Below are 27958 nucleotides of genomic sequence, written 5' to 3' on the forward strand. Positions count from 1 at the left end.
CGGAAGTGGGAGGTGTCCGCTCGAGTTTGTGTGGCCGCCGCCGCGGGAACGCGAGCCCGGTAATTTTTCAACGGAGAAAGGCGAGGCTTTCGGGCTTGGCCGAGTGAGAGTGAGTGAGCGAGTGCCGGGCTCCAGCCCCTCTCTTTTTACGTGACAGCCGGCATGGAGCATGAGCGGAGCAAACAGCCTAGCAGCGAGGCCGTGGCTCCCGCGCGGCTGGAGTCGCCCCGGTCGGAGTGTGGGGAGGAGCCGCGGCATCCGAATCCCGAGGTGAGTCCGCCCGCGCCCGGCAGTCGGTGTCCGGCCCTTCCATATGCCCGCGTCCCTGTCTTCGAGGGTGTCCCGCAGCAACCTCAGCCTGCGTGCCCTTCCACCCCAGCCCCGGCAGCTTTCCCTGTCCCCACCTCCGGTACCATGGTTGTCACTGAGCCCCCTCTCGCCGGAATTACCCTCGGGATGTGAGGAAATAGTCAAGAAGAGAAGTGTGTGAACTGGGTTTTTTTTAATAAGTTCTGCTGGGAATTCTGCTCTGATATTCTGTGCGCGCTGTCGCTGTGGTCATTCTCTCCAGCCCTTAGAGGTAATTGATAGGTTATGTTTTTAAAAAGCGCACCCTGTGCTCTAGGTATGTCATTTCTTAAGACCTGAAGCCCTTGGCCTCCCAGACTTCACGGAAGGTGGTTGTCCCTGTTAGTTGGAGATTTTGCCCATTTGCTACAATTTCATATCGACCTATCGTGTGACTTATTTTCCATAATGATTTTGACAGATCATTGGTAGATCTTAGTTACAGAGCAAAATTGTGAAGACGGCCTTCAAACTTATTTATTCGTCCTATTGGACAGAGATAATAAGTTACTGTTTGACCAGCGCTGCAGATTGTAAATAATACTAAAATTGGTTATTTCATTTCAGGAATGTATTTTGAGCACTTCCTAGAATGGGTACTTGCAGGAGGTGTCCTTGTTCTCGCTCTTGGATCTGGTTAAGGTCTTCATATAGCGGCTAGAATGATCTTAATAACATAAATCTGACTGGGTTTCTTCCCTTCCTAAGTTTTCAGTTTGCTGTCCTGCAAGACCTGGCTCCGGCCGCCAGTGCTGAATTCATCTCACACAGTTCTTCCCTTTTGCTCTCAGAGCTCTTGGCTTCATTGTTTGTTTGTTTGTTTGTTTTTTTATGGTGGATGGTCTTTTTCATTAAGGATCTTTGTATTTTCCCATTGCCCTGCATGCGCTTCTTTGGGATCTTTGCATAGTTACTGCATTCTCTTTAAGATACTACTTTCAAAGAGAACTTCCAGGCCCCTTCTCTCTAAAGAAACACTTTTCCACCCACCTCCCTCTTCAATCTGAGATCTTCATCATGTAAGTTGCTTTAGAAATATTGACTGTACTTCATTATATTTGAAAGTCTTAAAACTTTGAGATATAGCGACTTAAAACTTAGATCTATCTTCCAAATTGGTTTTAGTGACTCCTATTTGTTGAAAACCTATTGTTGGATACCATTAATAAATGGTGATAGAGTTTTTTTTTTCAATCTCAGAGCATTTTGTTGGAACTCAGCTAAGTACATTTTCATTATCCCTAATATCCATTGTTTTTGTAAACTAATAGTGGTTGCATTTTTTATATTTTTAAGCAAGTAGGTTCCAATTTCATCAGAACTCTTCTTTTGGAAGAATTTTAATCAAGTTAAATTATATTTCTAAGGTCTTTTTTTGTGTGTGTAGTTGCAGAAGTTTTTTTGTTTGTTTTGTGGGTAATGCAGTTTTGGGCAATAAAATAATGAAAAAATTCCCCAAATAACTATTTTAAAAATGTTCTTGCCACAGAGAAAAGTTTCTTTTTATCTTGTTATTAAAACATATTTTATTTCATGTTGAAATAACAAGTTGTGTTTGTTAAAAGGAATCTTCTGAATTTCAAACTATTAATCCCTTTCTCATCACAGAAAATGACAGCAATTTTGGAATACCTGCCTTTAAATGAAAATATGTCACTTGAAGTCGAAAAACATTTTTAAGTACTTAAGACAAGATAGTAAGCCTCTTTTTGGTATAAAAGATTTTTATAATCATTTTCCATAATGTAAATATCTTCTTATTTGGGATAATATAAATTATACAGCCATTTACTTGAATACAGGAAAATTGCAGAATGCCACAACACCGAAAGTGAATATTCCTCCCCATACTATGGAATCTGTCCACCCTTTCCTCATTGTATGTCCAGGACTTTATGTGAAGTGTTTCAGGTGGACATAGACATTGGGGAGTATCAATCTATATATTATTTAGTATCAATCTATGTATTATCAATCTATGTATTAGTATATCAATCCATGCATTATTTAGTATCAGTCTATTATTTAGTAAACTAATTATGCATTTTAGTAGATTAATAATACAGATGAGATTTTTAATATTTTCTTTCTGCTCCTTAGTGGATTGACTTCAGCACCTTTGGAAACCATTAGTGTAGAGCTTAAATTTGGGAGAAGGCACTGATCACTGAGAACTGGACCCCGATGCCCTGAGCTTCACTGAAAGAGCCAGAGTTGGTGAAAGAGCCAGAGTTGGATCTGGGAGAGGAAGCAGATCTTCTGTTATGGAAACCATGATTTATAGCAAATTTATAAGAGGTCTTAGTGTTCTTTGTAGGTAATTTTTGTAGCTACAATCTTAGATAAGAATTAAGCAGGCGAATCAGAGAGAGAGGACTTAGCCAAAGAGTAAATTTGCTTAAATTGACTGAGCCTTCTGTTTTGGTAGACAAACTGTTAACTTGCTGTTGACCTAAATTTTAACCTGACTGAAGATGAAGTTTAAAATTTAATGTAAATTTAAAGACACAAGATAAATTATCTTGATTAGATTCTAGTGATAAAATAGCTAGGTATTATAAATTTAACATATTATCAAAAGCTAGTTATTTCCTCAGCTTTAGTCAAAGATCAGTGTAATAAAGCTTTTTAAAGAATTTGTCAACAAGGAACTTCAATATAGTTACTCTTATTTATGGACAATTCGGATATTGGGATTGCTGATATCTTCCTCTGACGAGATAGAAGTAATTCTTGAGTATCTAGCATAATACCAAGCATTGCATTTCTAGTAAATGTGTGTTATACTAAATTGAGAACTTTGAGTGGGAAGTAGTTCCTGACCATTAGGATTAGTGCTAAGTCAGGATCTTTGGCCTGACCATGGCTATCCCTTCTTAATCTGTCATTAAAGTTCATGTGGGGACAATGTGGTAAGTTATAACTAAGTTAACAAATTTTAAAATAGATTAATGGTAAGTTCCAAAGTCTTTTTGAAATTCTGAAATATACCTAATATTTGTGACATTGCATTTGGAAAATAATTAACTTATAAATGGAACTCTGTTACTTAACATATTAATAATTTGGTACTACCTGTGGAGTGATTATAGTTATTTTTTTTATACAAAGATTTTGATTTAAGGAAAGAGGGAGGATTTATGATACAGTAACTGTAGTTCTTCTGAATAATTGGTACAATGTGAGTTTTAGAAATTGTGTGTTTTGAAACCGAATATATTTCCTCCTTTGCTTTGGGTTCTAGGAAGTTTTGAGCTAGATTTCTATCTAGCCCATTTTGTTTTTATATTGGGCAATTTCTGTTAAGTTAGTGAAATGAAGTCAGGTTAAAAATTTCTGTGGGGGCACCTGTGTGGTTCAGTCTCTTCAGTGTCAGACTCTTGATTTTGGCTCAGGTCATGATCATAGGGTTGTGGAATCAAGCCCTGCATCAAGCTCTGTGCTCAGTGGAGGACTTTGCTTGATATTCTCTCTCTCCCTCTGCCCCTACCCTTCTCACACATGCTCATTCATGCTCCCTCTCTCTCAAATAAAATCTTTTTTAAAAAATTCTCAGGAAGTCACTGACTTACACATGCATAATGCTGTAAAAGGTCATTTAAAAATTTGTTTGTAAATTGTAGATTGTCATTTGTGAAAAGGTCTGTTCTATAGTCTATGATACGGTAATAAAATTTCCATTAATTGCACAGTGGGTATGGTGTTGGGAGCTGATATACATAATCTCATTTAATCCTTATAATAACATTGTTTATTTTAAAACAGTTTTTAAAGATTTTATTTCTTTATTAGAGAGAGAGCTTACGGGGGGGAGGGGCAGAGGAAGAGGGACAAGCAGACTCCCTGCTGAGCAGGACACAGGGGAGCTGAAGTCAGATGCTTAGCTGACTGAGCTACCCAGGTACCCCTATAATAACCTTGTTTAAATGCTGTTTACCATTACCAAATGCCAAGTGTCACTTGGAATAGTATTATTATTATTATTCTTTATTTTATGGATAAGGAAACTGAAGATCAGAGGCTAATAAGTAACTATCCAAGGTCTTGCTGCTAGTAAATGGTCAGCTAGGGCTCTGTTTTGAAGTGCTCCCAATACCAGTGCTATTTTTACTTAGCTTCATTTCCTTTAAGATATCTCATGACTTAGAACAGCAGGGTAAATTGTATTGGAAACACGTCTTTCTTCTTTCTGTGTACTTTTCATTGCACATTGTAGCATGAGTAGGCCTAAGGAGTTTGAATCTTTAAGTTGTTTGTATTAATTATGTGCTGTACCTTTTTTTTTTTTTTTTTTGGTAGAAAAAGCAACGATGTAGATTCGATGGCCAAGAAACAAAAGAGTCTATGTTCATTACCTCCAGTGCAAGTGATTTCAGTGACCCAGTTTACAAAGAGATTGCTATTACAAATGGATGCATTAATAGAATGAGTAAGGAAGAACTCAGAGCTAAACTTTCAGAATTCAAGCTTGAAACCAGGTAATTAAAAAAACTTTTTAAAAATTTAAAAGTAGTACATGTTCACTGTAGAAAATCTTGAGAACACTGAAAAACTAAGTCATCTATAATCCTACCATAAAGAGATCGTCATTATTAACAATTCAGATAACAGCTGTAATTTATATTCTTAAAGTATATTTATGTGCAACTCTGATTACTTCTGACAGTCTCTTAGGTGATAGACTAAGATTGCTGAGTTGAAGTCTGAATATTTTGACAATCTACCAATAATGTGTAGGAGTAGCTATCTTATTACTACATATATTTTAAATCTTTTTAGTACTCATTTGATTGATGGTTAATTACATCTCATTAATGCGATTGGAGATGTGTGTGTGTGTGTGTGTATTATGTTGTGTTATTTTTATAAAGAGGGTTTCTTTGAAACTAGGTAATTTAAAAAAATCACTTACCAGGAAATATTTTTTTCTGTTTTAGTTTCTGAAAGTATGCAGAATGATAGTATATCTATGTTTAACTGTATATTAAAAGAGAAAATAATATAGCTTAGCAAATTCTGTGTGTGGGGGGGTGTTCAGTGAGATGTATACATACTCAGTTTTTTTTTTTTTTAAGATTTATTTATTTGACAGAGAGAGAGATATCACAAGTAGGCAGAAAGACAGAGAGAGAGAGAGGGGGAAGCACGTTCCCTGCTGACCAGAGAGCCCAATGTGGGGCTCGATCCCAGGACCCTGAGAACTGACCTGAGCTGAGGCAGAGACTTAACCCACTGAGCCACCCAGATGCCCCCTATACTCAGCTTTTAGTAATTTTTTGCAAATTGAATCACTTTATTTCAACTTGGGGCATGAGGTAAGAATGAACTTTGGAATCCAGAAAAGCATGCTTATTTTTTTTTTTTTAATTTTACTTATTTATTTGACAGAGATCACAAATAGGCAGAGAGGCAGACAGAGAGGCAGGCAGAGAGAGAGAGAGAGAGGAGGAAGCAGGCTCCCCGCTGAGCAGAGAGCCCGATGCGGGGCTTGATCCCAGGACCCTGAGATCATGGCCTGAGCCGAAGGCAGAGGTTTTAAGCCACTGAGCCACCCAGGTGCCCCAAAGCATGCTTATTTTTGATGGACAATTCAGTTGTCAGGCATTGATAAAAAAAATTGACTGCATGCAGTAAATGTTATTTTTTATTGCATGCAATAAAAGTTATTGTTTCTGGGTCCCCCTGTATCCTTTTTCTCTTTTAGGCAAGATTCCTCTTCTTTGCTTTGAAATAGAGCTTCACTACTTTTCAAAAGAGCACACACGTACTTTTTTCCCTTTTAGATTGTCTACATATAACTTGTGAAGAAAGATTTTACTTCATTTCCCCCTGACTCTATGATGAAGATATAGTTTGTGAAAATTTTCTGAGCAAAATTTTTGTCATTTCCAGAAGTGAAGATCACTTGCTTACTTGTGACCTTGCATGGCAGTTAGAGATCTAATTATATGTTTGTACATTTATTCAACTAGCATTTACTGATTTCTAAGCACTGCACTGGGCATTAAAGTTATAAAAGTAAAATGGATATGTACGTTCCCCACTTTGGAAAGCAGACAGTCTTTTGGGAACACGCACAGACAATCACAGGACAGTGTGACCAGTGCTGTGTTGGAGGTCTGGCCGAGCACAGCATGCAAATAAAGAAGAGAGTCTGTCTTAGGAATTCAGGAGTGATGATTGAATTGATAGACCATACAGAAAAGGAATGGAGGGTAGTTGAGGCAGAAGGAATTCAAAACTAATTTCTGTAGGTATGTTTTCTGCTAAATAATCTTGCTTTTTCATCAGCTGTTGTATGACCAAAGTTACAAAACAAGAAAGTGTATCACATATTAGACAGTGGCTCATGCAGTGTTTTGTCTGCAGTGTTCGATGTACCGTGGGGAGTGGGAGCATCTGAAGATGATACAGAAATGATAGGATGTAGGCAAATTGTGAAGGAACTGTATGCCGAAGTCTGTTTAACGTATAAGCACAAGGGAGCTACTCAGGGTATTATATAGCAGGAAAGTGGCATTAGTGGATAGTTCTCAAAGTGGGGTAAAGAATGAAAAGGAGGGCTGTGGCGTTAGAAGCATTTGACAGAGTCTAGGGAAGGAAGCTCATGGGAGCCACACCAGAGACAATTCAGGAGAAGCAGATTCTGAATTCTTTTCTGAGTTAGAATTGGCAAAAGTGGTGATTATTTGGATGTGGATGGCAAAGGAGGTATTAAAGGCGACAAGTCTCTCCCTGGAGCACCTGGTTATTGTTCCTGTTGCCATTAGGTTTGCGGGCACCCCTTAAAGTAAGTGCAGCTTCTCCAAGAAAGAAAGAGAAATTAAGACGAAGGAATCCAGAGCTGCCCCATGACACAGAGGTCACTCACAGTACCTTAATATGAAGGGGCTTAAGGGATTTCCCTCCTAGATTTTGGTAATTTAGAAAATCTCAAGCAAATAAACATATTAAACCATTTTGCCTTAAAGCACTTGGTTGTCAGTATTCTCATGAATAGGATTCCTTTTCATTGGTAGTTTAGAAAGGAAAATAAAAGCTTAAAATTTTTTTTAGTAGTCACTAATCAGTGATGTGACCAAAATTCCCGAGTTGTTGCTATGCACTAATTGCAATTTAGATCTGCTTATTTTTACTGCCATTTTGTATATATGAGCTGTTAATATAAGGACGCTAACAAGTAACACTGAAACAAGTCAGCAACAGTCATGGCTTTTAATTTTTAGTACATATAGTTTGAAGAACATGACCGCAATTACCAACCATTGTTATCTATTTAGAGCAACCCTTTCTCCACCCACCAATTGTGAGACATATATTTTAAAAATACCTATAATTTCCTGAATTAAATTCTACTCATGGTACATGAAGAAACCTACTTCCAGTTAAGAACCTACAAGGTATGACAAAGTTCTTCTAGAAGTGGTTTATACTAGGATATCTTCTAAATGAGTTTTCCTAGTTAAGTAGCTAATAGACATTCAACTTTACATACTAAGCTCATAGAGCTTTCATATTCATTTGAATATCTTAGTTGTTTAACCTATAAAAGCCAAAAGAAAGGTATGAGACAACATAAATGTTCCATATACCTGAATGTTCTTATTCTGAAATATGTGTTTTGGCCCATAGAATAGTTCAACATTAATTTCAGTTTTTGCAATGTGTATATCATCTTGGTGTATAGGGCAATGCGGCTTTGTAGGTGGTGTATGCTAACAAGGCTTATGGTTTGAAATACTAGAATAGGAGAAAGCTCTTATGTACTACAAAAATGAAAAGTTACTTGGGAAGGAAAATACTGATGCTGTATTACTTTTGATTTTAATTCTTTGCTAATTTAGCCTTAAGTCTTGCTTTCTTTACATTTATTTTACCTAATGTTTGCTAAATTGTGCTGCGACTGCCAGTGTTCCACACAGTGCCAGCAGATAAGACTTCAGATTCGTGATTGTAAAATTCACCTGAGAGTTCATTTTCTTCTTCTTTCCTTAGAGGAGTAAAGGATGTGCTAAAGAAAAGGCTGAAAAACTATTACAAGAAGCAGAAGCTCATGTTGAAAGAGGGCAGTTGTGCTGACAGCTACTACGACTACATTTGTATCATTGATTTCGAAGCCACTTGTGAAGAGGGCAACCCACCTGAATTTATACATGAAATAATTGAATTTCCTGTGGTTTTACTGAATACCCATACCTTAGAAATAGTAAGTGAATTGTTGTATTTCAGTTTTATTCTTAGCAGCAACTCTCCTGGGGTTCTCAGTAGAGCAGGCATCTCATTTGCTATTTTAAAGCTAGAATGAGAATTCTAAAGTGGGCTGTTTGCTCTTGTGTACTTTGTATCAGCTTGATTGATAGAAAAGCTGTAATGAAATAATTTCAGAGGCTACTTCTCTCCTTTTCTAATAGCTAAAATTATAGTGTTTTTTTTTCCCGTTTGCTTGGAACACATTCTTGGCTGGCCGTCAGAATCTCCTAGGGAGTGGGGGGAAATGCCTGGCCCTCATCCCAGAGGTTCTGATTTAGTTGTCCTGTGGTGGAACCCCTCATATCAGCATGTTTTTAAACTTCTTAGTTGACATGCAGTCTGGGTTGAGAACCGGTGCTATAGATGACTGTATGCTGTGATCTCTAAAAATGGCAAATTACGGAAATCACCTTTCAACTTAGAACTGGCCATCTTTCTAGTGAGAAGTCTAGGGTGCGATGACACTCCTAAACCTTGGCCTCAAGACCTATAATGTATGTGCTTTACGTACTTGCTGTCATTGCAGTGTTAGTTCAGGAAGTCAGCAGGAATTCCCCAGACACTACTCTTTGCCGTGTAAAATCTGAGCAATGTTGTATTAGCATCTCATCCATCCAGAAGTTACTTCTGTGCTGTTCCCCAGTTGGCACCAACACGTTGGGAGCAAGTATAAAAAGGCTTATGTATTAAAATGCATAGATCTTTTTCGTAGTGTTGTTCAGAGCCTCTTAGTTATAATCAGACTATTAATTTAATTTTCTTGTCCAAAGAAGATTAAAGTCAATAAATTAAAAGGAAAAATGACAGCTGTGAAGGTAATAATCTTGTATAACTCAACCAGATTTCACTTTCTCTTTCTTACTCAAGGACATTGCTCTTGCAATTCTTTTCTCTCATTTAGACAGTAATGATTTATTGCTTTCTACTGTATTGTTCCCATCACATACCTGTTACTTTTCACACCATGAAAAGCTTTCACTCTATGCTACTTCCCTGCCAGCTACCCTATTCATTTGTTCTTTGAAAAAGGTACCTACTGCTGTTTCCTCTCATTCTCTCTCAAATCCAGTCTTCAATCCCATCACTCCATTAAAATCACTCATTAGTGTCATCTTGGATCTCTACCTAAGTCCTGGTGTAAGAGACCACTCTTTCCTTGAAACATTTTTTGCAAGTGACTATCAGTACACCTCATTCTCTTGATTTGTCTCCAGTGTTACTCAGTTCAAAACCGAGGAATCATCCTTGACTTCTGTTTCTCTCCCATCATACGTCCAGACCAACAGCAACTCCCGTTTGCTCTGCCTTCAGAATACATACAGACCCCAGCCACTTAACTGCAGTGCTGTGACTGTAGTCTGAGCCCCCATAATTTCTTGTCTGGATTTACTGCATTCACCCTCAAACTGGTCTCGGTTTCCTTCCATGCCTCCTACAGCCAATTCTCAACATAGTGGCTAGAGTGATCCTAAAAAAGTCAAATCATTTCCTCTCTCTGCTTAAAACCTTTAGAGGCTTTCCATTTAACTCAGTAAAAGCCATTTCCCTTAACATGAGCTATCTTCTCCCTACCTCTGATCATGCCATATTGACCTGCTTGCTATTTCTCAGAAATGCCAGGCCTGTTCTACCCCCTCACCTTCCAGGGCTTTAGTTCTAATTCCTTTCCTCCAGAGGTCTTGCTGCTAGTTCCTCCCTCCCTCTCTTCTTTCCAGGCCTTTCTTAGTTCTCACCTTCTGCATAAAGGTGATGACCTATTTAATAGTGTAGCTGAACCCGCCCCCCCATTTTTCTGATCCCATTTACCTGTTCTACTTTAATGTTTAATAACCCTTATCACCTGTTAATTTACTATGTAATTTACTTAAGTTATTGCTAAATATTTGGTCAACAAGTGCATAGTTCTTCTCTATATCATTCTGATAAAAGGGTTAAATACTGACTAAAGTTTTATTAATAGTGTGTTTAATATTACCTGCCTGTATTGGTAAGGGAAGTTGCAGCATCTTTTTGAAAGGTTTTCATTGAAAATCATAAAAATATTGATACTTAAAAAGATAAAGCTTCCATTTATCTATGAAATTCAATTAAGTAAAATTTTTCCTTCTGCAGCATGTTTGGTAAATAAAGAGCATCTGACTTTTGAAGTTCAAACATTCTTTGTTTTTTAAATTTGCTCTTTTATAATCATAATCTTTATAACTCATTGGCTTCATACACTTGTGTGAAGAAAGAATTTATTATTGGGAAATAAAACATTTACTTCTCTTAATTTTTTAAATTTTCTGTCACAAAAAATATTCTTTGACTTTTTCTCTGCATCTACCTGGTATTAATGATTGCTGCCTTTAGGCTTTGAAATTTTCATTAAGTTTTAACAAGTGACTTAGCATGTTCTAGTTTAGGGAGGCAGTATTAGGTTAGAGGAAAATTCGCACTTTGAGATCTGAGCTTGGTGATAATACTGGCCTACGAGTTCATAGAGTTGTCGTGGTTGTAAGATGGGAAGGCAAGCGTGAAGGCTTCTCGAAGAGGTTAAAGTTGCTACAGAAATATAATATTATCATCCTTTAAACTACTCCATCTCATGTTTAATTTTGACTATTCAGTATTCAGTTTATTAGAATCAATATAAAAATAAGGAGTAGTCAAGAGAAAATGAGAGAGTAGTAATCTAGAGCTAATTTTCTATAACCAAAGATTGGCATGTCCTCAAAGAATTTATTATTATTTAAAAAGCTGTAACTTGAAGTTGAGGTTGCATTATTAAGCTTTATGATTTCAAATATTATGAGCAAAATTATCAACATTTTGCTCTTCAAGAAAATATTTAACCTTTGGTTTGAAGACTTGCTTTTAGACACTTGCCTTATCTTAAAAATTTTTTTGAGATATATTTATTTTAGATAGAGAGAGCACCCATGTGCACACACAAGTGGGGGAGGGGCAGGAGGAGAGGATCTCCAGCAGGCTCCATGCTCAGTGTAGAGCCTGATATGGGGTTCAGTCCCACGACCCATGCGACCATGACCTGAGCTGAAATGACAAGTCAGTTGCTTAACAACTGAGCCACCCAGGCACCCCATCTTTATTTTTTTTTATTTTTTGAAGATTTATTTATTTGAAAGAGAGAGAATGTGTGTGCGCATGTGAGTGGGGAGAGGGGCAGAGGGAGAGAATCTCTAGCAAACTCTTCACTGAGAACGGAGCCCCACTTGGGGCTGGATCTCATGACGCGTGAAATCACGAACTGAGGTGAAACCAAGAGTTGGATGCTTAACGACTGAGCCAGCCAGGTGCCACTCTTAAAATTTTTTTAAACTATGAAGTAATTAAAATTAAAGTGCTTTGGGACCAGAGAATTATCTTTAAAATGTTAAAATTCTAGAAAGGGCTATACCATGAGCACCTATGAAATTATAGTCTTCTGTAGCTTAATGTTTCATGTATTTTGTGTCCTGTTTCTGAAGTCATAGAAAATACTTTAACTTGTTCTCCTTGTTCTTCCCTTGTAGGAAGATACATTCCAGCAGTATGTGAGACCAGAGATTAACACACAACTTTCTGATTTCTGCATCAACCTAACTGGAATTACTCAGGTTCTAATTCTATGTTCCTTTTTCTAGAGTTTGAAAGAAGTTCTGAAATTAGGTTTTATTTCATAGTTAAAAAAATCATTATTATTGTAAACAAATTAATATGGTGCTTTCCTTACTTGGTAAAGATTTTTCAGATTATACTGTTAAAAAAGTAGAAAAGCAAATTTTATACCCGGTAAAATCTTTCTCAGCCTTTCCTCTTAAGGACTTGTAGTGATGAAACTAAAGGTTGTATTTATTTAGATCATTAGTAAACCAAGTGTTACCTTGATGGATTTGGAGAGGAAGTTTGGAAATGTATCTCTTTATAACCTGACTGGATACATAGTTTAATGTTTTTTTTTTAAGTCTCTGACTTTTTATTGTATTCTAATTGGTCTTTGTTCATTAATTTGGTTCCTTTATTCATTTACTCATTCACTCAACAAGTATTTCAGTGCCTACTACAGTAGTTGCCAGGGTACTGGGGATACAGAGGTGGTCAAGTCAATCTCCTTGGCTCACTCAACAATTTATAATCAGGAAGACAGACACACTAAACCAGTGGTGACAATATGGTTAGGAAGACTGACAAGTCAGTGTTTTATCTGGGTATTATGGGTATCTGATGGCAGAGGAAATAGAGAGCTGGCTAGTGTCAGACTTCTCAAGTTAGTGAACTTGGGCTGAATCATGATAGGTCAGTGGGCAGGAAAGCATAGCGAGGCATTTCGGGTGTACACTATCGATCGCTCTGCTGTGTACGGGCTGGTAAGAAAGTGGTTGAAAATAAAATGGTAGGCAGAGGGAGGCCATACCATGAAGAGTCCATGTGTCTTATCCTGAAAGCCTTGGGGGATGTTTGGAGGATTTTAAGTATGGAAGTGATGGATCAAGTTAGGAAGATCAGTTTGGCAGAGGTGTGTCATCTGCTGCGGAAAGATCTGAGCTTTGAGATAGGGAGACCATGTTAGTGGGCCATGGTTTTTAGCAGGGAGATTTCCCTTTTTTCCACTCTGGAGAAATAGTAAGCCACTGGATTGAGATCTTAAAAAAAAGAAAGAAAGAAAGAAAAGAAACACCGGGGATGACCACAGATCTTAATTTTGGGAGGATTATGTACTTCAGTTGAAAGTGTCCCTAATGCCTGGCTGGGAACAAGTTTTTATTATTTTAAAAATGAAATGTTAGGTGGACCTCAGCTAAGGAAATCATGTAGTGTTTAAAATATCATAGTTAAGACTTTCTCTTCGTTTTCCTTTCAACGTTTCTGTTTGGGTATTTGCAGGACTACATGTAGCTACTCTTATTTTTATAAATTTTACTTTTATATCCTCAGGATCAGGTAGACAGAGCTGATACCTTCCCTCAGGTACTAAAAAAAGTAATTGACTGGATGAAATTGAAGGAATTAGGAACAAAGTATAAATATTGCATATTGACAGATGGGTGAGTATTTAGGAAAATTATCTTTTTTATCTACTTTTTTTTAAAAGATGAAAGATGTTCATATCCATTTAACTTTTAGAATAACCACAAAAAAAATTTTCTGATAATTCTGGGGTCTCCCACAAGAGACCGTATTTTTCCTTTCACATTCTTATTTCCACTTCAGCTTTGTGTTGTTTTCTTTTTTCTACTTAAGCTTTGCATCCTAAGGATCAAAAAAAAGAGGAGGGAAAGAATGATAATAGTTTAATCCAGAACTAGAGTCCTAGGGAAAAGTAAATATTACTATGTAAAACTAAAATGACTTTACTAAAGTCAGTTTTTATCGTGACACTTCCTTGCTCAAAGAAGTCCAAACTCTTCAGTCTGGCTTTCAGCGTTCTCTCAGCTAACCCACCCACCTGGGTAGCCTGATCCACCTGCCATTCTTGTCCACTCTGTGCATGCTGGCCATGAATCACGTGGTGTATCCTTTCTCTGTGCACATACTTATGCTCTCCTCTCTACTGGAAGGCTCTCTTCCTTTCCTACTACTGTGTTATTATTCAAAGCCCTTCTTTTGTTTTACTCCACATACTACAACTCACACTAATCATCTTTTTTTTTTTTTTTTTTGATGTCTTATAGTCTGTATATCTGAGCCATTTGTGCTGCCATCTAAGTATTCTGATATCTAAACTTTATGTAAGACTTGTTTGCAGGGAGATTAAAAATCCTTTAGGAGTAAGAGCTTCTGCTATTTGATTGTCTTCCCTAACGCTTCCTATAGTCTGGACTCAGAACGTGTGCTCAGAAACATTCGTTCGATGGAAAGCTTAGAGGAAAGATCGGGAGGATTGAAACGAGGATTACAGGCACTGTGCCAGGGCAACTCCTATACCAGGATGCTATTAAGATTGGAGAAGGAAGTCCCGATCAGCTTCTCTTTCAAACTGGACAGATTTATACACTAAAACTGAGATGTCACTTAAATCTCTTATATCACTTGCAGTTTAGTGACCCTTACATAGGAAAAAAGCATTGAGTGTAGTCACATTATAATTGTGTTTAAAAATAGAAATCTGGGAACACTGTTGGAGGACCTCTTTGGAAATCTGTTGATTTTAAATGTGAATGAGCAATGTTCCTGGTCAGGTATATAGGTGTTTCTGTCATAACACAGTATGTGTGATTCTATAAATTATGTATGTGTGATTCTTCACATTCTGGGACATAGCTCATACCTCCAGAAATAATTCGGATAGCTCAGAGTTCAGAGAAGTTACCTCAGAGGATATTATAAATGCACAGAAGCAGTAGGATCCTGGGAACAAGCACTCGTTTTTAAATTTTTTAAAAAATATACCTGAAAGTACTCTCAGCACTGTAGCAGCTGAATTGAGAACTTTTTTCTTTCCTGCTAAGGTTATAATTTGTACGGCTGTTGTGTTACCTCCCTTCCCTAGGAAAAAACCATGTATGAACCAACATGATTTCCATATTATACAATCAGTATTTTCCTACTTAACTATGTAAGTTGATTAGTGTTATAGAAACATAACGTTGTAACAGAGCAAATTGTATTCTCACCATTTAATACCAGCTGCTTTCGTCTTTCAAATATTTTGTTCATTTGTTTTTTGTTTTATTTTGTTTCAAAGCATACCCTCAAAAAACTTCCCAATACAATATATCTAGCATTAAAAGTAAGCTTAGCAGTGTTATTTTAGGATTGTGAAAAACTAATTAACAAGATAGAGGTCTGCCCAAGTAATCAGAACCATGCAAGTGATCATGATTAGCCTAGTAAGATTTGTTTATGAAAAAAAGTTTGATATACCTGACTTCTACTTTCCTTTGTTGTTTATTTTTGAATTAGTAATTTGGAAGTAGGTTAATTTTGTAAGCTTGTTGATGTGTGTGAATATCAGAGAGGTGACATGTAAATAAAAAACAATTAGAATGACTTAAAACAGTAGAACAGTAGAGCATTTATTTTATCATTTTTCTATCCCTGTTTTTGATTTTACAAGTTCATGGGATATGAGTAAGTTCCTGAACATTCAGTGCCGGTTAAGCAGGCTCAAATATCCTCCTTTTGCTAAAAAGTGGATCAATATTCGAAAGTCATATGGAAACTTTTACAAGGTAAAATTTCTCTATATTATTGATTGTACTGCTCTTAATGATAAATTTATTACATTTTGCTTTTAAGTTGTGATTTACTAGGTGCTCTTCACAGGAAAAGGCCATATACTTTAGTTCTAAGTTTTTATAATCCAAACACCAGGATGATTATATGAATTTAGGAAGTTGAGCTATTTTTCTTTTAATCCGTTACCATTATTTGAATAGGTTAACTGTAAGTACATGATCTTTAAGAGAGGCTTGAAATTGTGGAGGTATTCAGTATGTGAATTGTTTGTGGAACAAATGCTCCCCACTGAACTTTAATTTTATCAAAGTTAATATATAAGTGTAGTGTAAATTTTTAAAGTAGTACTACAAAGCTTATGAAAAATGGCCTTCATCCACTATGGCCTTCACCAGTACTGGTCCTTATTCTCCTTACCCTCCTGAGGCAAACACTTTGAACTTTTTGTAGCTATTTCTTCCAGTATTTACCTTCATACTTATGTTTATCCTATTTCTTGAATTTTCAGTTTAAGTTATATATGGAGTCCTACAATGGAAGATGATATTTAGCTCTGTATGAAAGCCATCATACCTGCATGTCCTCCCCTCTGCGTGTCTTCTTAATTAGTTACATTATCTTTATAAGCAAATCATTATCAGTGCTTACATTCTTGTAGCAATGGAGAGTGTTCACCACTTCTCCCAAGATTTTTATAAGCACCTTCAGTTGTTTTCTTGTCCTGTTACTTTCCATTCAATCTGGAAATCATTCTCCGTATTCAAAACACTCAGTGGTCTGTTTCCTTTCTTTGTCCTTTCTTTCTTTTTCTTTTCTTTTTTCCTTCCTTCCTTCCTTCCTTTTTTCCTTTTCCTTTTTCCTTGGAGGCTACCTTCCTATAGCTTTTAATTCTGTTCTAATCTGAACTACTTGTTCTTCAGGCTTCTTCTAAAGTCATCCTAAGAGATTCTTTCCTTACTTCTCTGTCATGTTTTAGACTTTGTGTCATCTTCTTTTACACCCTCATCTTGGTGAAGCAAATCCTAAAGTAATTTCATGAGAAAAGGTACTGTCCCTTAAAAACATTTTTTGTAATTTTCCCATTTTTTTAAAGCTGAGAAATATACATTCAGAAAAGTGGAGTTTGATTGTTTTAAAGTGAAATCCCTTGTAAGTTCCACTCTCTTAATTCCTTTCCTTTCTCCCAGAGCCCTCCACCTCCGCCCCCCCCCCCCCCCCATATAGTTCACACTTCCATGGAAATCATTTTCTTGTTTTTCCTTAAAGCTTTCATATTTATGTGTCTATCTTATACTATGTAGTTTAATTTTGCTTCTTTTTGAACATGGTATAATTAACATTGTATTGGCTATATTGTTCATTTTACTTTTTTTTCTCAAGATTATGTTTGAGATTTGTTGATGTTGTGTATGTAGCTACGCTTAGTTTATTTTATTGCTGTGGAGAATTTCATTGTGTGAATACATAGTAGTTTATTTATCTGTCCTGCTTTGGCCATTTTGGGGACTTTTAGGTACAGTATTGCTATAAACATTCCTGCACATGTCTTCTGGCTCCTTTGTGCACTCATTGCTCCAGGGTATAAACCTACTAGTAGAATTGCTTATTCATAGGATATGTGCATCATTGCCGTTAGGTAATGCAAAAATAGTTTTCTGATTTGTACTCTCCCCAGAAGAGTGGATGAACTTAAAATTGCTCCACATCTTTGCCAGCATCTGGTATTGCCAGACATTTTAAATGTTTATATATCTGGTGAATTAGACCCATCTCATTAAGGGTCTAATTTGCATTTGCCTAACTACTCATGACTTGGAGCCTGAGCTTGTTTTCTTATGGTTCTTAGTCATTCGAATTTATTTTGTGAAGTCCCTGTTTAAGTCTTCCCATTTTAAAAAATTGGGTGGCCTGTCCTTTTGTAATTGTAGATTATAATTTGTGATTGTTTATAGATATTTATCTTGGATAATAGTCTTTTGATTATATTTGGTAAATTTTTTTTCCTTTTTTGTGAATTTATCTTTTCACTTATTTTGTGATCTTTTTAAAAAAAATCTGTTATGGATAATTACAAATATATGCAAAAGTTGACAGGTGTAATAAGCCCTCATGACCCAGTTTTAACAAGCCAGTTTTAATAGGTATAAGCTCATGGCCAGCCTTGTTTCATCTGCTCTCTACCCACTTTTCCCTTTCCTTACTCTTTTGAAGCCAATCTCAAATGTTACTTCCTTTTTTTTTTTTTTTTTTTTTTTTAAGATTTTATTTATGTGACAGAGATCACAAGTGGGCAGAGAGGCAGGCGGAAAGAGAGGGGAAAGCAGGCTCCCCACCTCGCAGAGAGACTGCCCGACTCAGGGCTTGATCATGACCTGAGCCGAAGGCAGAGGCCAACCCACTGAGCCACCCAGGCGCCCCTCAAATGTTATTTCCTTTGATCTGTAAACATTTCATTATGTAGCTCCAAAAAACAAGGAATCGTTTTTAAAAACATAACCATCACTTAGAAAATAATCAACCATAATTCCTTAATACCATCAAGTGGTTATAGCTGCTTTCTTTTTAAATTTAATTAGTTAATTTTAAAAATTGACGTGTAGTTGACATTTATTAGTTTCAGGCGTACAACATAGTGATTGGACAATTCTGTTACATTATGCCATGCTCACCACAATGTGTTACCGTTTGCTAGCATATATTGTTACAGTTATTATTGACTATATTGCTGTACTTTTTATTCCCCTGCCTTTTTTTATAACTGGGGTTTATACCTCTTAATTCCCTTCACCTCTTTTTTTTTCCTTTTACCTTTTGTGATTTGAATCCGGATCCAAATAAGGTCCACACATTTAAAGTTGGTTGACATGTCTCTTTTAAGTTTTTTAATCTCTAAATTTGTTTTCCACCTCCTTTTTTTCTCTAGCAATTTAATATTATTATTTTTTTAAGAAATGGAGCCATTTGGGGATGCCTGGGTGGCTGGGTCGGTTAGGTGTCTGCTTTTGGTTCAGGTTCTGATCCCAAGATCCTGTGATCAAGTCCCACAAAGGTGGGGAGGGGGGGGGGTCATTGCTCAGCAGGGAGCATGCTTCTTCCTCTGCCTGCCACTCCCCCTGCATGTGTGCTCTCTCTCTCTCTCTGTCTGACAAATAAATAAAATCTTTAAAAGAAAGAAAGAAATGGAGCCATTTTTTCATTTTCCCAGTCTGGATTTTGCTAATTGTATCCTGTGATATTAATTCAGATGCCTCTACTTTCTTTCTTTCTTTCTTTTTTTTAAGATTTTATTTATTTATTTGACAGAGACACAACGAGAGTGGGAACACAAGCAGGAAGCCCAATGTGGGGCTCAGTCCCAGGACCCTGAGATCATGATCTGAGCCAAAGGCAGATGCTTTAAGACTAAGCCATGCAGGTGCCCCAAATCCTCTGTGTTTCATGTAAATTGTAGGGGCTCAGTCATCTTTAGGTTTGCTTTTTTTTTACTATACCTCCCAGACAACAATGCATTCTTACATTAGGGTGTCTTTCTCAAACCTTTAACTCTATTTATTTTAAGGATAATTACTAATAATTAATAAAGCCATAAAATAATTTTTAAGTCTGCATAAAAACATCCACAGCTCACAATACATCACAATACATGGAGTGTTCAGAAAGTTGTAGATATTTAGTAAGACAATAACATTGTCAAGTGCTCTTTTGAATATAGTATTTTTTTTTTGGTGGATCTATTTATGTTGACCAATTTATTAGGCTGCTCTTTTCTTTTTTCTTTTTTAAAGATTATATTTATGCCTGAGAGAGAGAGAGTGAGCAAGAGTGCACAAGCAAAGGGAGTGGCAGGCAGAGGGAGAAGCAGGGTCTCTCTGCTCAGAAGGGATAGGATGCTCTTTCTATATGGTTTTCCTGTATTCATGATGGTTATCAACTTTAATGCCAGTTAGTGGAAGTTGAGGAAATGTAACCTTTTTCTTTTTAAAATGTTGCCTTCTTTTGTTTTGTTTTGTTTTCCTGATTTAAGTAGGCCTAAAAGTCTTAACACAATTTTTTTCTGTATAGTATGCTACCAGTGTATAGTCTTCAGTATGTACAAAGTATTCTTTCTCCTTTTTAAAACTATAGAAATGACTTTTTACCCACTCTTTCTTGGGAGTGGAGATAGATCATTAAATTTGAAATTATCTCTATCCTTTTCATAAGTTTAAGAAACTTACAGGGCAAGCATAATACTTTTCTCTTTAATAGCTGGCCTAAACTTACAGTGGGTTTGATTTTTCTGTAAGTAAGCTGAAACAATATGAATAAAAATACAGGTTACAGATGCAATTTTATACCAGATTTTAGGAAATAAACTTACTTATCTATGGCATGATCATACTCAAATGTAGGTTCAGCATTTACAAAATTATACAAACATGTTTATTTCTTTAGTAGTTCTGTATATGCATTAAAATGTCATTTTTGAAGTATAAGTAAAGAATGAAATATGCTTTGGGAAGGTGAAAGCTATGTTTGTTTTTGTTATTTGTTTTTGTCTTTTTATTTTCCTGTACAAATACTCAGTTCTGGGTTGGATTTGAGGTAAGGTCTCAATGGATTTCGTTTTCCACTGAAAACAGACAACTTCTGCCTGTGCTCTTCATCTTGTTAAATAAGAGGCTCATTTACACATACAAAAGGTTGAAAGCTATGGAAAAATGTTCATTGCTTTTCTGTGAGTGACTAGACCCTCTTCTTTTGCAGAAATTGCAGCTATTCTAAAGGCAGATGAGTAAATCTCATCTCTACAGTATGATCAGACTCTACATTACAAAGCTCATTTCAGAGTCAGGTTCTGTGGCCGAGCAGATTTTGAGAAAGTTTATTTATTATTATTTTTTTTTAACCTAGCTGTACTCTGTGTTCAATGGGAAGAAAAATACTAATTTTCTACAGTTTTTCCAGATGGCTTTCAGTAGGTCTTGAGACTTGCAAATAACTTTCTCACTGCCAAGCCCAAGCAAAAGTGTGAACATTTCAGATTATTATTATTATTATTATTATTATTTTTTTTTTGCAATGTGATTTTTCCAAAGACTTAATTTTCTTCAAAATCCAAGAATCTTGTCACTGGAAGTTAAATGTTTTCTACAGGGTCTTCTAGAGATTTCTTCAATTGGTTTATGTAATGAAAATGTCTAGGCTAGTTTTTGTAGCCCTTCTTCAAACCACTCAGCAAATTTTGGCCTACTGTTTTCCTACCATTCACTTTTCAAGTCAGGCATCTTGCCGGGAACTTTTCCTTGCCAGGCCAGAGGAAGTGTGAAGCTTATGTGTTCTTTATCCAGGTTTTCACACAGCTATTAAATTTTAGACATGATTGAGTGAATTGGTCTTTGTTTAACAGAGTTAATCACTTTGCTGGCACTGTCCAGGACTTTTCATGTTAACTCTGATTCATTTTGTGGTAAAATATGCATAACAAATTTACCATTTAACCATTAAGTACACAGTTCAGTGTCAAAAAGAACGTTCATACTGTCATGGAACCATCACCGCCATTTGTTTCCAGGGCTTTTTCATCTTCCAAACCTGAAACTATACCTTTTAAAAAGTGACTCTCTGTTCCCCCTTCCTTTGGCCCCTCGTAACCACCATTCTGCTTTCTGTCTCTGAATTGTACCATTCTAGGTATCTCATGTAACTGGAATCATACAGTATATTGTCCTTTTGTTCCTGGCATATTTCACTTAGCATAGTGTCTTCAAGATTCAGACATGTAGCATGTGTCAGAATTTCCTTCCTTTGTAAAGCTAAATAATAATTCCATTGTTTGAGAAGCTCCTTCCTTTTGAAGGTGGAATAATATTTCATTAGATTTATATCCCATTTTGTTTATCCCTTCATCTTCTGTAGACACGTGGGTTCTTCCACCTTTCGGCTGTTGTAAATAATGCTCCAGTGAATGTGGGTGTGCAAATAACTGAGTCCCTGCTTTCAGTTCTTTGGGTACATACCCAGAAGTGGAATTGGATCATATGGTAGTTCTGTGTTTAATTTTTTGAGGAACTTCCATGTCACAGCTGCAGCACCATTTTACATTCTCACCAGCAATGCACAAGGGTTCCAGTTTCTCTGCATCCTTGCCAACACTTAGTTTCCATTTTCTTGCCCTTTTTAAAAAAAAAAAAATAATAATAATAGCCATTTAATGGGTTTGGAGTGGTATCTCATTGTGGTATAAATTTATACTTCCAGAATGATGAGTAATGTTGAGCAGCTTTTTGTGAACTTATTGGCTAGTTGTACATATCTGGAGATATGTCTGTTCAAGTCCTTTGACCAGTTTGAAATCAAGTAGTTTTTTGTTTTTTTTTTAAACTATTATCGTTGAGTTTTAGGAATCCTTTTTTTTAAAGATTTTATTTGAGAGAGCAAGCATGAGCACTGGCAGTGTAGAGGGAGAGGGAGAAAAAGACTGCCCACCAAGCACTGAACCTAAGGCCAGGACTCAATCCCAGGACCCTTGGCGTCATGACCTGAGCTGAAGGCAGATGCTTAACCAACTGAGCTATTCAGGCACCCAGGAATTCTTTATATATTCTGGATATTAATCCTTTTTCAGATCTATGACTTCCAAATATTTTCTTCCATTCTGTTGGCTGCTTTTCTCTGTTGATAGTGTGCCCTTTGAGATACAAAAGTTTTAAATTTTCATGAAGTCCAGTTTATCTGGTTTTTCTTTTGTTGCCTCTGCTTTTGGTGTTATATCCAAGAAACCATTGCCAAATCCAGTGTCATGAAACTTCTCCTGTAGGTTTTCTTCTAAGACTTTTATAGTTTGGACTTAGGTTTAGGTTTTGATCCATTTTGAGTTAATGTTTTATTAGTGATTGTTTTGAATTTGTAGATTATGTTAGATTGATAGCTGAACAATATTAAATCTTTCAATTTATGAACACAGATGTCTTCCCATTTATTTATACTGTCTTTAATTTCTTTCAGCAACATTTTTTAGTTTTTGATGTACAAGTCTTTCACATCTTTGGTTAAATTTTTTTTTTTTTTTGGGAGGTTACTGAAATGGAATTGTTTTCTTAATTTCCTTTTTGGATTCTACATTGTTAGTTTATAGAAATTCACCTGATTTTTCTCTGTTGATTTTGTATCCTGTGACTTTGCTGTCTTTGCTTATTAGTTCTGACAATTTTTTGGTGGAATCTTCAGGACTTTCTGCATATGAGATCATGATAGCTGCCAACAAAGATCACTTTACTTCTTCCTTTCCGATTCAGATCTTTTATTTTTTTTTCATGCCTACTTGTTCTGGTTAGAATTTCTGACGTTATTTTGAATGGAAGTGGTAAAAGTGAGCATCCCTATTTTGTTCCTGATCCTAGAGGAAAAGCTTTCAGCCTTCTTACCATTGAATATGATGTTCACTCTAAATTTTTTTATATATGGACTTTATTATTTTGAGGTAGTTTTTTTCTATTCCTTGTTTGTTGAGTATCTTATCATGAAAAAATGTTTAATCTTGTCAAATGGCTTTCTGCATAATTTGAGGTGATCATGTGTTTCTTCCTTCATTCTGTTAATATGGTTTGTTACATTGATTATTCTTTGTATGTCGAACCATCCTTACTTTCCAAGAATAGATCACACTTGGTCGTGGTGTATAATTCATCTAATATGCTGCTGAATTTGGTTTGCTAGTATTGTTGAGGATTTTTATGCCAATATTTTTAAGGGATAATGGTCTCAAGTTTTCTTGTAGTGTCTTTGACCTCGATATCAGGATAATGCCAAGCTTATCAAATGATTTAGGAAATGTTTCTTCGTCTTCAGTTTTTTGCAAGAGTTTGAGAAGGATTAGTGTTAAGACTTATTTAAATGTTTTTGTAGAATTCATCATCGAAGCCATCAAGTTCTGGGCTTCTATTTGTTGGGAGGTTTTTGATTACCAGTTCAGTCCTCTTTACTTACTGTAGGTCTGTTCAGGTTTTGTTTTCTTCAGCATTCAGTCTTGGTAGGTTGTGTGTGTCTAGGAATAGTCCAATTGACCTAAGTTGTCCAACATGTTGGAAAAGTACATTTTTCTAGGTGATACTTAATGAAAGGACCAGAATGCATTATGGTATTACAGTTTAGGATAATTATTAATTTTTATCATGGTGCTTTTATATCATTTGCTTTGTGATTCTCCCAATAACCCAGTGAATAGAGAGTATAACTGTTAGTCTTATTTTACAGATGAAGAAACCAAGACCCTAAGGTGTATAGGTGACATATAGCTATACAAACTACAGAATGTAAAACTTAACATGTACAGTTGGTAGAATAGTGGTTCTCGAAAGTGGAGGGGCATGTTGGAATTTGGGGAGTGAGGTTTTTACATTTACCAAATTGGAGCCGGTGTTTAAATAGGTTGAAGAACACCACATGATAATTTCTTTCATGCTGGATCTTCATTATCTTTAGTCATAGAAAGGCTGGAGTTTGTTTTTTGGTGTATCTGTCTAAGGAATCTGTCAATACATTATACACCATATGTGTATATGTATTATGTATATGTATATGTATTATACACTGTAATACATTATAGTAAAATACCATGGAAAAGAATGTTTGGATTAAAATGATAGAGCTTTGGGGTGCTTGGGTGGCTCACTTGGCTGAGTGTCTGACTCTTGATCTTGGTTCAGGTCTTGATCTCAGGGTTGTGAGTTCAAGCACCGTGTTAGGCTCCACACTGGGCGGGGAACCTACTTTAAAAAAAAATGGTAGAGCTTCAACTTAGATGTCCAGAACAGTACATTTCCTTTCATAAATGTGATTTGTCAAATTACAGAACTGCAAACCTTTTAGATGTCTTGAGGATTCTACCGATTTATATGTATTTTCATTTATAACTTGAGAATTTTTTTAAAGTTCTGAAGGTTTAAGTTATTTATTTGCTTCATTTGTCCAAGAGTACTTGCCCTTTGCCTAACTTTAGCTGTTACCATTAATTTTTATTTTCTTATTTTTCACAATGGCTTACAGAAAACTAAAGAATTATTTACTAAGTTGTTTATTTTCCAGGTTCCTAGAAGCCAAACCAAATTGACAATAATGCTTGAAAAGCTAGGAATGGATTATGATGGGCGGCCTCACAGTGGTCTTGACGACTCTAAGAACATTGCCCGAATAGCAGTTCGAATGCTTCAAGATGGATGTGAACTCCGAATTAATGAGAAAATGCACGCAGGACAGCTAATGAGTGTGTCTTCTTCGTTACCAATAGAGGGCACTCCAGCTCCACAAATGCCGCATTCTAGAAAATAACAGCATTTTTGCCCTTTGCCCACAGATCATTCACTCTAACTGGAGTTGCTACAAAGAGGTAGCAGGTGAATACTCATTGAATTAGTCCTGTGGTGCAATATTTAAGCACCTTAAACATTTACAATCTTACTACAGTTATATATAAATATGTGTGAACAGATTCTGTGGGGAGGGCATATTGAATTTTTTGTCACCAGCACTTTTGATATGAGCAGTATTTGTTACACAGTAACAGTTCCTGCTTAGAATTGACTTTTTTAATTTAAGGTGTCCAAGACGTGTTCCTTTTGGTTTTAAAATGCAAAGGCTTACTGGCGCTCTCCTTGAATGTAATATCTTACTGATGTTAGGATATATAATGTATTTCTACATTAACATCATTAGATCAAGTCATTTCTTACAGTGCAGGAAAGATTGGAAAGCCTTATCTAGGCTTTGGGTTTTAAGACTATCACAGTCCTTTTGACTTTTGAATTCTGTATGTAAAGTTCAGCTGTGCATGGTGAATTTCATAAAGTACTTGGTACACATATCTGCCTACATTTCTTTTCAATTTGTAGTTGGAAGACTTGTGGTAGATTATAGGGTCTTGTTAAGAAGTCAGTTACTGATGAGGTTAATGGAAAGTCAGAAGAAAATACCATTTAAAGGAATATAAGGGCTGTAGCTCAGACTTTATCATACATAAACATATCACTGGGCTTCTTTGGACTTTATTTTTTGATTCCCCTCCCTCTTGTGACATACATCTACCCTAATTCTTAAATCTAAGAGACCATGCTTTGATATAGACTAAGAATAGGGTTGCCACTTAATTTTGCATTTGTATTCAACATTATGAGTAAGGTTAATAAAGTCAAATAATGCTTTTAAACACCTAATGTTTTTATTAAAGGTTGATTTTACATAGTGAGTGACCACTAAATCTTGATAGTTAATTCTTAACTAATTTTAAAAACATAAGTGGGTTTATGGAGTTGAAAAAGCAAAACTCTTACCTAGATGCTAAAAATATTTTCTGAATTGAATTTCCCCCTATAGCTTTCATGAACAATTTGCCTCTTCTCTTTTCCTTTCTATTAGTAGTTGTGATGCTACTTTATTTTAATGATTTACATATTAACTAAATGACTTTTATAGAGGCTTCCAACCTTGGTGCATAGGAAAAAAGGAGGCATTTTTCTTGGTCTGGGAATTCTCTCCCCAGTGCTGTAAAAAGAATGAATTTTGCCTTTGAGTGGTAGTTGTAGAATAAGAATAAAGACTAACAAGTGGATAACAGAAGGCACAAGGGATGTGATGCCCTTACACAAACTGATATGGATTATAGTAAAACAAGGAAATCTAGATGTTTTATATTTATGCAGTAAACTTTGGGGGTGAAATGGATGTATGCTGAGATTTTTGTGAATCCTAAATAGTACCATAAAATATACTGTAAAGTATTGCTGTTAAGTTTCAAAGAATTTCCTTCAAATCCTTACTGAGTTGCTGGGCTCAGGCAGAGCTGTAGAGAACAGCAAATCACTGTTGAGATGTGGATGCCAGGAAGTCCACTAGCACTCTTTTTAGGCGATTTTTTTCCACGTAGCCACCTTAACCTTAGAAATCAAATTCATGCCCCAGCAAAACCATTAATTATCTGTTGCCAGCTTCTGTAGTTGCTACTTAACAGCTGAAATTGCAGTTGAGAAATCTGAAAATGGCAAGGAAATATTGCTTCTCGTGTAACAACACATAATCAGACTTAAATCAGACTTCTAATTTCTGCACCAATTTGTCCTTTTTATGAAATAACCCAAGTACCAACACCCAAGTACCTAAGTCCTCCTGTATTTCTTTTTAAGATCTTCAGCCTTACAAGCTGTCAACGTCTTTTTGGCTGTCAGGTATTTCATTTGGTGATGTTTTACTGTTCTCATTTTTTAAAAAACTACCGAGGAATAATTGACAAATGTAAGTGTACATATTTAAATTATTTAAAGTGCAAATGTGATGATTTGAAGTATATTGTGGAATGATTATCAAGATCACACCACTTCATATAGTCAACTTTTTTTTTTTTGGTGGTGAGAATGCTTAAGGTCTACTCTAGGCAACTTTCAAGTTTATAATACCCTGTTATTAACCACAGTCAACACGGCTGTACATTATATCTGCAGAACTTATTCTTCTTATTACTGAAAATTTGTACGCTTTGCAACCACCTGTTTTTGTCCATCAACCTTAGTTCACTTAGCTCTCCAGGTTCATTCACACTGTTGCAAATGGTAGTATTTCCTTTTTCTTCATGGCTGAGTAATAATCCATTGTATATGTACTATTTGTTTTAAGACATTTTTTGAGTTCTCTTGATTTCTTTTGTGATCCATTGGTTCCTCAGAAGTGTTTTGTTTAATTTCCATATATTTGTGAGCTTTTCCAGCTTTCCTCCTGTCACTGATTTGTAGTTTTATACCATTGTGGTCAGAAAAATAATTGATATAATTTCAGTCTTCTTTAATTTTTTGAGACTTATTTCATGAGCTTATATATGATCTCTCCTGGAGAGTGTTCCATGTGTGCTTGAGAAGAACATGTATTGTGATGCTGTTGGTTGAAATATACTGTATATGTCTGTTAGGTTCGTTTGGTCTAAAGTATCACTCAAATCTGTTATTTCCTTGTTAATTTTCTATCTGGATGATCTGTCCATTGTTAAATGTGGAGTACTGAAATCCTCTACCATTATTGCATTGCTGTCTATTTTTGTCTTCAGATCTGTTAATCATTGTTTAATATATTTAGGTGCTCAATACTGGGTACATAAATGATTGTTATAGCCTCTTGATGAATTGGCCTTCATTATTATATAATCATCCTTTTTACCTCTTGTTTACAGCTTTTGAGT

At 36.0% G+C, this 27958-nt stretch overlaps 1 protein-coding gene across 2 annotated transcripts; it reads left to right on the plus strand.

Moving 5' to 3' along the window:
• Nucleotides 1-27898, plus strand: ERI1 (exoribonuclease 1). 2 transcript variants are annotated; one of them, XM_059156077.1, is made up of 8 exons: nt 1-270; nt 2449-2661; nt 4648-4826; nt 8344-8554; nt 12114-12197; nt 13516-13625; nt 15638-15752; nt 24826-27898. In XM_059156077.1, the coding sequence occupies exons 3-8, from the start codon at nt 4693-4695 to the stop codon at nt 25066-25068; spliced, it is 897 nt and encodes a 298-aa protein (XP_059012060.1). In that variant the 5' UTR covers nt 1-270; nt 2449-2661; nt 4648-4692; the 3' UTR covers nt 25069-27898. The 2 variants fall into 2 exon arrangements, with proteins under 2 accessions (XP_059012060.1, XP_059012059.1); XM_059156076.1 differs by lacking the exon at nt 2449-2661.
• The last annotated feature ends 60 nt before the right edge of the window (nt 27899-27958 follow it).

The sequence above is a fragment of the Mustela lutreola genome, chromosome 18 (assembly GCF_030435805.1).
Source record: "Mustela lutreola isolate mMusLut2 chromosome 18, mMusLut2.pri, whole genome shotgun sequence".
NCBI lineage: Eukaryota > Metazoa > Chordata > Mammalia > Carnivora > Mustelidae > Mustela > Mustela lutreola.